We start from the raw sequence: 12,081 nt of genomic DNA on the forward strand, positions 1-12,081 counted from the left end.
GGGTCAGAGGTGTCCCAGAGGAACTCGGGAAAAACGAAGGGATTGAAAAACAAAAACGACAAAAAAAAAAAAAAAAAAAAAAAAAAAAAAAAAAAAAAAAAAAAAAAAAAAAAAAAAAAAAAAAAAAAAAAAAAAAAAAAAAAAATTAACCCATCGCTGTCCAGTCTCACAACGTGCACGTGACAAGGAATTCTTCTTTTCTTTTTTTTTTCTTTTTTTTTTTCTTTCAAAATTTAATTAAATGGCGCAATGAGGTTACGAGGTTGCTCATTTGGAGACTAGTTTTCAGGTGGCTCTTAGCCCATGAAGCAAGCTGGTCCCACCTCGAATCCAAATTTCTGTGACGCTTCTCCGAAGTCATTGAACATGATGTCGACTATAGGTACTTGCTCTACTTTGGGTGTGTTGATTTCCAGGATGGTTTTCTGATAGCCCTTCTTTGCCTGTTTGGGGAGAAGAGGGAGGAAAAGAGGAGCTCTGGTGATGCCTCCAACCAAACATCATCAAGATATCACGACTGAGCATTCACCACTCAGGGAATGCCCAGAGATACCTTACCCAGGCATTTTTTGACCCAGATTAGTCACCCAGCAACAAAACACGGATTTATTTGCCCTGCAGATTTACCAGACGTGCTCTCAGGTGGGATGGTGACCACTGAGCAAAGCCCTGGGAGATGTTCACCCCGAGCCCAGACTTTGCTGCCACGCAGATCATGACACAGTAACTCTGCTGTCAGCACATCTCCAGGCTGGAACAGGAGCCTGGTAAAATTGTTGTGGCTGTGCAATAGTTGTTTTACCTCCCCGAGGACACGCATGGGTTGTTGAGCAAATGGGAGCGATTTAATTTGAATATATTAGTTTGACTATTACCCGAGCGCTACCAAAAAGATCACATTTAAAGTTTGATGGAATTCACAAGGTGATGTTGTCTTTTTATCGTGCCTGGTAGCCATACAGTTATTTCCAAAATATAAATAATTATTAGAGGAGCAGAAGTGCACCCGAGGGCATACAAGGCTGCACAAACAAGTGAATTTATGGAGCAGCTTTTGGCTCTACCTTTCCCTCTGATTTGTGTGTCTCGGCAGAATTGGCTGTATCAGAGCTACTGAGAAAGGGCTGTAAGATCAGGAAAAACACATTCAAATAATGGTCTGAACATAAGCCCTGGAGATCCCCTGACTGCAGCACAGCCAGAGCGTGGGTCGTACCAGGACCTCTGCGGCAACGCCGCATAAGGCAGATCAACCTTATTTTCCACACAGCAGGGCTCAATCACAGAATCATTTAGGTTGGAAAAGACCTTCGAGATTACCAAGGCCAACCATTACCTCAGCATGGCCAAGTCTGTAACCTGAATCAGGTCTGGAACTCACTCCCACTAATGGATCAAATGCACCTCTGAATTTCTGGCGGGGTTCTAACAGCCTTTTAATTGGTCTAAGATTCAGATTAAAATCATCTTTAATGTAGAGAACCTTTTGTAAACAGCAAACTCCCTTAAATAAATAAATCTAAATAAATTAACCCTGTGGTTTGGGCAGCACAGTCTACCAGGGCACCAGGGAGGCTACAGGAGTCCAGGTGATGCAGAGCCCCCTTCTGCAAGCTACATTTTATCTCCTTTTTACAGCCTGCTTGCAGAGAGGAAGGACTGGGACACACTGATTTAGAGGTGATGCCCAAAGTTTTGAGCCAGGAGATGGTATCTCTGTGCTCCACCATCACACTGGGGCTGGCCCAGCCTCTCCTGGTGCTCCCACAGCTTCAGTTCTTGCCACAATCATTTATTTGCAGCACTGAGACTGGCTGTGTAACAGCTGCCTCTGAGAAACAACCAAGGAATAAATTCAAAGGAGCTACAGTCCTCTTTCCATGTGGATATCACAGAATCCTGGAATGGTTTGAGCTGGAAAGGACTTTCAAGATCAGCTCATTCCACCCCCCTGCCACGGGCGGGGACACCTTCCACAATCCCAGGTTGCTCCAAGCCCTGGCCTAGTATTCCTCATCAGGAAGAGAAATGATGGCATATTTAAACCCAAAGGGTTTTCAGCAGGCACATCCACCCTAAAAAGTGCAATGTGTGATCCTACAGCATCTCTGAGACTTCAGAAGGGGAAGGGAGGCACTTTTTACCAGGGACACGTTGCGTCAGCAGGAGACATGAAGTACTTGAGGATAAACTTCTGAGTGTTTCCAGAAGCAGACTGGATGCCCTTTCCCTCTCCACGAACATGCTAAAAGAAGTGATTCTAATCTGATTTTCCTCATTGCTCCTACAGTAAAAATCGTGTTTGTGCCAGAACAGAACCATTTTCATCTCAAATTATGTGGGGAGCTTTTTCTGTCAAACATCTCAATCTTTCTGTCCCGTGGGCTTCAAGCACTGCAGTTCCAGAGGGTGGGAATTATGCATGTTTTTGCACCAGCAAGCTGGGTCTCAAAATAAAGGCAGGCAGCACCTGCTTTGCCAAATTTTTATCTCCCGATGGCAGATTTTTAAGAGTTTAAACCCAAATCAGGCATTCAATAGAAAGAGGCAGAAGCAAAGGGAGGGTGCTGGGCCCTTCTGGAATCTGTGGCTGCTGCTTGTGGCTGAAGGGAAGGTGAGGAGCAGGGTGTGCTGGAAGGGGAGGGGAAAGCTTCACTCAGGGCAAAAAATCTCCCCTGATTAGAACTGGATGCTCTCCCATGACCAGCACAGCCCAGAGCCTTACTGGGACTGCACACAGAAAAAACCCATCCAATCCAATGCCAAGCCCTTAACACTCTCCCCAGTCCAAGACTTCCTGAAAGCAGTTAAAAAGATCATTATCAAAACCTGCAAAACTCATACACGACCGGGTGTCATCGCTCACCTTACCCCGTGTGAGGAAACAGGGGAGAGCAAAGGCAAGGTGGGGGGGACACTTATAAGCAGTTTATAAGGAGTTTTTAGGCAGGTTAATTTGATTTTCAGATCCATTTGATTCCTAGAGCTGCTGCAGCTTCTCCTGACCTGGGGTGGAATCACGTATTCCCAGCTAAATATCTCCCATGACGGGGACCGCCCTCAGGACAACTACACCAATGGGCACAGGAAATGTTGGTGAGAGGGGGATTTGCTCCGAGGCAGACGGTGCTGGAAACCCCGGGGAGGGGGACAGAGACACCCCAGGGTGTCATTCCCTTTCAGCAGGGCCCGGCCCAGGCCAGCAGTGCCCACGTACCGCGCAGCCGTCCAGGGCAGCTCGGATGTAGGGGTTGTTGTCGTAGGACATCTCCTCGTCGTTGGAGCCCAGGAACCGGATGGCCTTGTCGTAGCTGTTGGTGGTGGCATCGTGCCAGGCCACGGACTGGTAGCAGTTGTAGGTGATGTTCTGGTGGGCCGAGGCGCTCAGGAGCCGCAGGAAGGTCATCTGCACTACCCCGATGGGGTTCCCGTCCGAGTCCACGTAGGAGAGCTGTGAGGAGGGGAGAAGGGGAAAAGCTGGGCAGTGAGGGGGGATGCAACGTGGCAGGCACTGCTCCTGCCACAGGGCTGCTCTGGTCCTCCTGTGGCCAGGGCATGGCTAACAAAGGGCACTTCATTCTCTTGGTTCACGTGAGCTGAAAAAAATAAGGCTAATTCAGGGCAGGAGACAAAAGGAAGGGGATTTCAACCCACAAAGATGCAGATTTGGGGATATACATCTCAGTTTAAGCCAATAGTGAGCGCATTTCTCCAACTTTTGAAGAGGGGAGAAAGCAGATTCCTGTAAGGGTTCAGGGTCTTATTTTTCTGTCCTGTTTGACAAGATTTCCTGGCTGCAGTGGGTCTTTTGTTCTGCACACCCTAGAGTATTTCCCATTCATTTTTCCTGGGCACCAAACACTGGGCTTTCAAGCAATCTTCGCACTCGATCTGCAGCAATCCTGTTCCTGCTGATAAGGACTGGGGGCTGCCGTGGCTGCCAAGGCTACACTCAGGCAAAGGGAAAATGGATTTGCTGCCCTTGGGGCATGGTGTGAACACAGGGCTGCGCTTGCACACTGAGATTTGCTCCGTTCTGCCCATCAGGCTCCTTTTCTCCCAGGCATGGTGCCTGTAACAGATTTTTGCAAACCAGAATTTATTGAAACCCAATTCCAGCGCTTAAGGCATTCAGGGCTTTCTGGGAGTTTTGTGCCCTGACAAAGAAGCAAACACAAAATGAGTTTGCACACGTGAGCTGGCTGTGCTTGGGGTGGCATCTCCAGCTGTGGCCCAGCCACTGCCCTTGAGGGACAATTGGGTTTCTTTAGAAACAACCAGGAGAAAAACACAGGCACACCAACAGCGGAGTTTCCTTCAAGGTACCACGAGACATCAAGTTGTGGTGCAAGCTGCAAACTGTAGAAGAGATTCATAACCAGGTAATAAAATAGCGAACAAAAAGGTAATAAAAATAAATAAATATACCAACCGGTTGTCAGGATACTGTTGCACTGTCCTCCTGAGAGTTAAATATGACTGACTGGGAGAGAGCCAGGCATGCCAGGAGAGCTACCAGAAAGCCACCAGGACGTGGAAGGAAGGGGACACAAAATGCCAAGCACTTGGCACACACTCACACAGTGCCATGTGAACACTACTGATCTGCAGGACCTACTGCTCTTATTTGGCCTTATTTCAATTCAGAGCTTGGTTTGGAGCCTGGATGCTCTTTAAGGGGTCTCTGATGCTGTTCAGCCTCTGCAGATTGTGTGAAGCCCTGTCCCAGCTTTTCAGCTGGAGCCACTGGGAATTGGTTGTGGGCATAAGGTTTGCTCAGGGGAACAGTTTTGCAGAAATCAGTCGTTTCCTCTTTTCTCTGTGCTGGTATTTCCCTGTGGCAGATGCCATATGGCTGTGAAGGATAATGGGATGGGATGGGTGGCAGGCCTTGTTAGAGCTACTGGGAATTGTGTGTAACACACACAGAAGGAAAGCAGAAGAAAACATCTGCAACCCTCTTATCCCTCTGAGGGCAGCTTGTCTGCATCGTGAGGAAAGACAAGAAATTGGCTCCAAGTACTCTGTGTCATCGATTAATTATGGCGTGGAAGCATCAAAACAAGCTGGTTTCTTTGTATTGCATAGTTCCTACACCCTTCTTACTTTGGATGTTCCCAGCTGCACACCCAGTGCAATTCCAGGATTCACATGGAGCCCCCTGTCAGCAGTGCTAATAAAACTTTACTTTCATGACTTATGTGTTTAATTGCTTAGGTGGGTCTTCTACGTGCTGGTGGCTTGTTTTTTATCCAAATAGAAAAAGCAGGACAGGTAAAAAAGCAAGAAAACCACAATACAAAAAGATGGAACAAAGAGCTCCAAGTAGCACCAGAAATTCCTGTTTAAAAAAAGTAAGTCCTAAGCTCTAGGTTGATAACTGAGCTTCTAATGTAGCTGATAGGCTGGGAAAAAAAGAAGCAGGGAATATGGAAAAGTGAAGGTACTTGTGTAATATTAACTGATGAAGTGCTCTGTAATTAAGCTATGAGTAGTTGCCCTCCAAGGAGCCCCGAGGCTGAAGCCTTGGCTTTGCAGCCTTATTTGATAATGCAGAAAAGCTACAGAAGCCACGTCCTTCTTGTGGGCAGAATCAGAGCAAAACGTGTTTAGTGGCGATGAAAGGCGGTGCAGGGAAACAACGTGGTGATTTTCTGGGTTGTTTGCCTTTTAAGGTGGAAGTTTGGGGGGGGCACTGCAAGAACCCTCTGCCAGGGGGAGAGGACAACTGCATGGAGCAGCTTAGTGTGACACAGCAGAGCATCTGCCTTCAGGGGCAGGTTGGTTTTATCTGCTGAATATTTCCTTCTTCCCTAATTCTCCTCATTTGACTGAGCTCATTATCTGCATCCCAGTAATCCTACAAGAACTGATACGCAAGGGGGAGGTTTCTGTTGCTTAAGGAGACCTGGATGTCCCTAATCAGCTGCTGCTCTGACATCCCTGACCAGGACTTGGTTACTGTGGGAGTGATCTATCCACAAAGTGGATGTTCTGTTACAGGACAACATTCCAGAGCTTTCTCTGTTTTCTGGGTTGCTGTCTTGCTCTGGGCTGGAGCATCACTTGAGGGGTCCCTCAGCTCATGGGATAAGGCCCCGTTGCTGCGGGACATGGAGGCACCCAGTTTGCCCTTGCCATAATGGGAACTGATGAGGAGACAGCAACAGCCCTCCTTGTGGGATGCAGACATCCTGCAGTGCCCTGTGATGACAAACCTGCAACAGCTCCAGCTCTGCAGGGTCCCCCAGCACATCACCGTGTCCCCTTCTAACACAGGGGAAAGCTCATCACCTGTTCCTGGCTTCCCAGTCAAGCAGACTGGACAAAAAAGGGGTTTTAGTTCTTTCTCAGTATTCCACCTTAAACGTTTTGCTGTGCCTGGTGGTGGTGATTAGTCCAGCATGCAGAGTGCAGCAGGTCTGGCCATACCAAAGCAGATGAGGAGCTCTGATTCAGGCTCGAGGGCCAAGGTGAGCCACTTACCAAAGACCCCCGCTTGTATTGACTATACCATGTGGAAGGCTGTTCTTTGGGCCAACGAGCCATTTTACTCTGTAAAATATGACAGGGGTTAAGGAAAACAGAAAGCACCAAGATGCATCTTACCAGTTTACCGCGCTTGAATTCACTGAACCAGGAGCCTGGGGTTTCCTTTGGCCAAGAAGTAATTCTAGCCTAGTTTGGGGATGGCGAGGAGGGAAGAGAGAAAGAAAAAAAAAAAAGAAATTAGAAAAGTTACATTCAGTTCCACAAGCAGCATGTCTTATTGGAAGTGTCCAACTTCCTTCTAAGTAATTTCTTAACCTTTTACACCGATAACGAGTGGTGGGCAGAGCACCAAGGTGCCTCTAGAACAGAGGGGGATGGTGTGGTGCTTCCCCAGGTACCCAGTGGTGCCCTGGCACCAGCTTCCTTTGCTAAGGGCTAATTATCTCTGCCTCCTAGACACTTTGGATGCAAATCCAGCAGTGCAGTCTAATGAGAGGAAAAGTAAAAGGAAAGATAGAGAGGGGAAAAGGAAACATGGATGTTGAAAGGTGCAGTGATCTTCATGGGAGGGCTGGTGTGGAGAGGCAGTGCTGGAAACTGAGGAGGCTTCTGCCACTCTAATGCCAAATCCAGATGCTGTGGGGCTGGGAAAGGCAAAGGATGTGATGAAGGAAGAGCCTCTGCCTGTCTCCTGTGTTTGAGGTGCGACGCAGACCGTGCATCCCCCAGAGATGGTGCTGGACCGCACGTGATGGAGCTCCAACGACCCAGAGCGATGGAGACCGTGACAAAAAATCAGCTGCCAGAGCACCCTTTACGTCAGCCCCAGCCAAGCAGCTGAAGCAGTTTTTTGGAGTCAGAGCACAAGGAGGGAGCGTGGCTGCCTTCTGCTCCCTCACACTCCCACAAATGCCCTCACTTCTGCTGCAAATCTCCCCAAAAACTACAGCCAAGCTCCATGCAGGTGTCTTGGGATTGTCCTTTCCTTTCCAGCACGTGAACTGTAAAGCAAGTCAGCGTGTTTCTGCTGGGTGAGGGATGAACTGAGAGGGGATACGGCTCAAACTCTGCTGTGGCTTATAATAAAACCACTCAGCCAGTACTCAGTGCTTCTGTAGTCGCTGCTTGCATTCCTCTAGATGGAAAAAGAGCAGGCTGAAGGTTTTTCTTGTGAATAAAGTATTCCAGAAGTGTAGCACAGTTTGCACTTGAGGAGTATCACATAGAGCCCCTCACAGGACGAGCATGGCAGGACTCTCAGATTCTGTAAGATCATGGCCAGAATCCAATTTTAGCTGTCAATATTTCGAGGAGAGACATGGCAAGCTGACGCAAAGGAGAAGAAAATCTATCTCCTATTTTAAACAGCCCTAAGAAAAACTCAAGGAATATTTATGCTGCCTGTTATTTGTCCTGCTCTGACACATATTTCTGGTGGGTGAAATGCAGCAAGTGAACGGCTCAGCTTTGTCACAGCTGGAGCACAGCTGAGCTCTCCCCAGGCCGAACTGCAAGAGCTTCTGCTTGGCCAGTGCAAGAGCTGGTCCCCAGGCAGTGGGAAGAGCAGCTCTGGAAAACAGAGTGAGTGGATACAGGACAAAAAAAATGATGAGTTTGGCTGAGCTAAGCGCATCATTGCACAAATAACTTCATCAACCTTGCACATCAGCACCAGGGAGAGAGCTGAGGATACTTGCAATCATTTAGGATCATTTACCCACAGGAAACAGCAGGAAAAATGACAGGAGATAAACATTTATCTGCTCTGCTTGGAGACACAGTGAGGGTAGAAGAGTCAGTGGTGCTTAGACATGCAGGCAGTGGAGCGACAGCCTGGCTGGGAGGGGAGACAAGGAATGAGTTAAACAAAGCTCCAATTCCTGCCCCAACACACACAGCTGCCTTTGCACAGCAAAGGTAAAAAAATTAACCTTTTAGCATTTGTTATGCCTGGGAAATCATCAAAGGCTTGTTACAATCTGACTTACTCAAAGAAATTCTCTTTGTCAACACGCTCCTTATTATTTTGGAAGTAATGTTGTGTAACGAAGGAACATTCTGGATCTTTGATCCTTACTGGTTATTGTTCAGTTCTCCTGAAATTGACTGCCTATGAATATTCATATTAGGGAACAATCTATCACCATGACACAGGGGGAAATTAAAGGTTGTGTGGACTTACTCCTTCAGATTTCTTATCAGGGAAGATGCAAGTCTCTCCACCAGCTGTGAAGTTACAGTAAACTTTGAAAGAGTCCCTGGAGCATCCTTGGTTTGGATCAACCCAGTATTCACCTGGATGCACGAGTAGGAAGAGAAGGGAAGAAAGAATTAGCACTGTGAAGGAAGGACAATGGGCACTTCCCCAGCCATCTTACCAGGGATGTTTCACCTCTGTCACAGGCTACTATTTATATGTAGGTTTTGAAAAACTGGTTTAAGTTCTTGTTCTAGCTAATACTGTGGCACCTTGCAGAAGAGATATTTTCACCCTGTATCCCCATTCTTAGAATAGAAAATTTCAGTTGGAAGGGATGTATGACAATTATCTAGTCCAACTCTACAAATTCCTTCTCTGCCAGCCAAATTCCTCATGGAGCACCAGGACAAGGAACACCCCAAATTACTCCTCTTCCCTCCCTCCCTTCTATTCACCACGAGGAGCTGGGAAACCCCCCAGTGTTTCCTCCATATCCCCTCTGTCCCGGGACACACCGTCTGGGAAGTCGGGGTGACAGAGCTGCAGATCCTTGCAGGTACGTGCTGGGTTGTGCTGAGTGCCCAGTGGATGCTTCATCTGCTCGATTTCCAGTTTCAGGGAGTTCAGAGAGCCAAAGATCTCCTCCATGCCGTCGGCATAGTCCATGTAGTTGTCGGCATTCCCGTCGTCCACCAGCTGGCTGGCGTCAATGTTTCGCCTGGTCCTCTTGGAAGCCTGGATGGGCAGCGGCTGGATGACCTCTCCAGGAGGGCCCTGATTTGTGGGGAGAGAGGATACAAATTCTCATTGCTCTGGAAGTGGAGAAGAGGCAGAAGAGGTGGCCAGAGCAGCTCCCAGCACTGAGAAACAGCATCACAAGGTACACATTAGGCATTTAAAACACCTCTCATGGTGCTGCTGAAACACTGGGCCCATCTTCCCTTGTCACCTTCCCATTAGTGCTTTCTCCTTTCACATCCTGCTTTCTCCCCCAGCATCTCTAAGGAGACGCCACTCCGTTCCCAGGACTGGCAGTGAATCCTTGTCCAGGGGTCTTCTACTTCCCAGCATTACAACATCCATTAAATCTGAATATGGTTTCGTGCTTCATGTTAAGGGTTCTACTTACAGGAGGCCCTGGGGGCCCAGGAAGACCTGATTCACCCTTTGGACCTGTTGGACCCTGGGTGGAAAAACAAGAGAAAAACACGGGTCACTCAGGGAAAAAGCAGCTGTTACTGATACCACACCCCAAACATTATTTCTTTAGTGGCAAAAACTAGTCTCCTTGTACCCACCTCCCAAGAAGGTGTTTCTTTTGGTTATCTTTGATGTTTAGGTAAAAGGAAAGATCAAACACTGGGGGCTAAACAGTCAAATTTTGCTCAGGCTCCCTACAGAAAAGGAAGGATCTTCCAATGCATGAAAGCTTTACCTCTCCAAATCAATCCAACAGATTTACAAGTCAAATAAAATCTTCAAATTAATAAAACATTGGATTCTGAATGGGGAAAAGACACTAGGAAGTTGCCCAAGAGGAATTTTTTAGCTGCCTGCAAAGGAGATCTGTACCACGAAGTTTCGGCGTCGTGTTTCTCACCGAGCTCTTCGCTTTTCAGCTTCTCACCTCCCGCTTTCAGTCTATTTTTAATACCCTCCGCTCTACAGCAGCAGCTTTTCTCCCAAGAACTGTGCACTGGATTCCTCCTTATGATCTGTGCTGCGCTGCTGTTCGGTGAAGGATAGTTGTGGCACAGAAACCTTTCCCAATTACCATTGCTGGGCTCAGACAGCCTGAAAAGGCCACATTTGCTACAGTCATCTCTGGCTAATTGCTTTAATGCCACTGATGTGGAGGAGTCACAGTGGGCTCTACACTTAATAAGAGCTCCTCAGCCTCGTCATTTAACAGTATCTATACTCACTGATGATCCTTTAGCACCTTTGGGACCAGGTGGACCCTGTGGAGAGAAAAATACAGGGAAGAGTCAGTACATTTCCAAGCAGAGAAGGCATCAGTCTCTCCTTAGAAAGTAGTGCTATATAAAGAGCTTTTTTTTTTTTAATTCACTCTATTTCTGTTTCCACTTTCCACATCCACTTGAGCTGGGCGTCGCTTTTATTTGCCAACACACAGAAAGCACTTGTGTCAGAGCAATCTGTGTCAGTACTCCACAGTCCTGCCCTGGTGGGGACTGGAAAAGCTGCTGGGGCATCACTGCAATGTGAGGCTGATCCTGGCTCTGTGCTAGGGACACTCAGCTGCTCCTCCCAGGATACCCAGTGGGAAAAATTACAAATAGCAGCAAAGAGTGCAAGAAGTCACCGTGTGATTGTAGACAATGCAAAAGAAAGGGGGAAGAGAAACAGGGTGGGATGATTTCCCTGCCTTCATCCCACTGTGCCCATCTCACACGTCACCTCCCAGCACTCCTGGAACTCATTCAAGTGTTTGTAATGGGCTCAGCTGAGAAAACCCCTTGTGACCAGAATCCTCAGACAAGGTGAAGGCAGGCCAGGACTGTGCCGGGTATTTGAGGGCACCAAAGTGGCTCCTGAAGGACTGTGCAGCTCCCAGGGAATTCCAGGATAATTAGTTGTCACATACCGGCAATCCTGGTGGCCCTGGAGGTCCGATGGGTCCAGAAGGACCTGTGATACCCTGAAAAATAACAGCAGAGCAACATTGATTTGACCACCCAGTTTCGGAGGACTCCATTCCAATCTGGGGCTTTAATGGGTTTTTAAGCATGTCCATGATCCAGACAAGAGCATGAACAAGGAATCCCATATCTCATTTAGGCACTCAGTTTTAAAAATCAGTCCTCTGGATGAATATTTAATGGTACCATCCCTCCATGGTCCATTCAACTCTTTTCATACGACCCTTGAGAATCTGCTTTCCACTAAAATGGGTCATTTTGCAGCATATCCACATTTCACATGTAGAATAAACCACATTAATATAGAAAATATTCCCTCAAAGATTAACAAGAGTCTCTTGACCATCTCTGCTGTGCCTCCTCAAGGGCAGCAAACCCGCAGCTCAAAACCGTGTTCCATGAAGGTCTAGTGGCATCTTTACCTGTTCTCCTTTGGGTCCTGCTGAGCCCTGGGGGCCTGGGAGACCTCTGTCACCCTTTTCTCCCTGCTCTCCTGGTGGCCCAATAAGGCCAATTAAACCTGGATGACCCTAAGGGAAACAGCAGATGTTAATTAGGAATTCTCACCAGAGGCAACTGAACACCAAAGCTACACAGCAAAGGCATTTCGAGATACAACCCCAAATATATCCCAGGTGCTGCTCTTACCTTCTCCCCTTTAGGACCAGAGTCTCCTTTCAGACCAGGCAAACCAGGTGGGCCCTTTGGGAGACAGAGGGAAAACAA

At 47.7% G+C, this 12,081-nt stretch overlaps 1 protein-coding gene across 2 annotated transcripts in view; it reads right to left on the bottom strand.

Annotated features, from left to right (window-relative positions):
* Positions 1 to 232: 232 nt before the first annotated feature.
* COL5A1 (collagen type V alpha 1 chain) overlaps positions 233 to 12,081 on the bottom strand; it is a 136,163-nt gene continuing 124,314 nt past the window's right edge. Inside the window, exons 57-66 of one of the 2 annotated variants that reach the window (XM_027887149.1) lie at positions 12,004 to 12,057; positions 11,778 to 11,885; positions 11,301 to 11,354; positions 10,618 to 10,653; positions 9,822 to 9,875; positions 9,208 to 9,466; positions 8,675 to 8,787; positions 6,487 to 6,555; positions 3,218 to 3,451; positions 233 to 443 (exon numbers count right to left, since the gene is read on the bottom strand). In XM_027887149.1, coding sequence (XP_027742950.1) covers positions 297 to 443; positions 3,218 to 3,451; positions 6,487 to 6,555; positions 8,675 to 8,787; positions 9,208 to 9,466; positions 9,822 to 9,875; positions 10,618 to 10,653; positions 11,301 to 11,354; positions 11,778 to 11,885; positions 12,004 to 12,057 — 1,128 coding nt within the window. In that variant the 3' untranslated portion in view covers positions 233 to 296. Of the gene's footprint in view, positions 444 to 3,217; positions 3,452 to 6,486; positions 6,556 to 6,609; positions 6,679 to 8,674; positions 8,788 to 9,207; positions 9,467 to 9,821; positions 9,876 to 10,617; positions 10,654 to 11,300; positions 11,355 to 11,777; positions 11,886 to 12,003; positions 12,058 to 12,081 lie in introns of both variants that reach the window. The other variant, XM_027887148.1, reaches the window with a different exon arrangement.

The sequence above is a fragment of the Empidonax traillii genome, unplaced genomic scaffold (genome assembly GCF_003031625.1).
Source record: "Empidonax traillii isolate 1590-97213 ecotype Southwest subspecies unplaced genomic scaffold, ASM303162v1 scaffold204:size1584377, whole genome shotgun sequence".
NCBI lineage: Eukaryota > Metazoa > Chordata > Aves > Passeriformes > Tyrannidae > Empidonax > Empidonax traillii.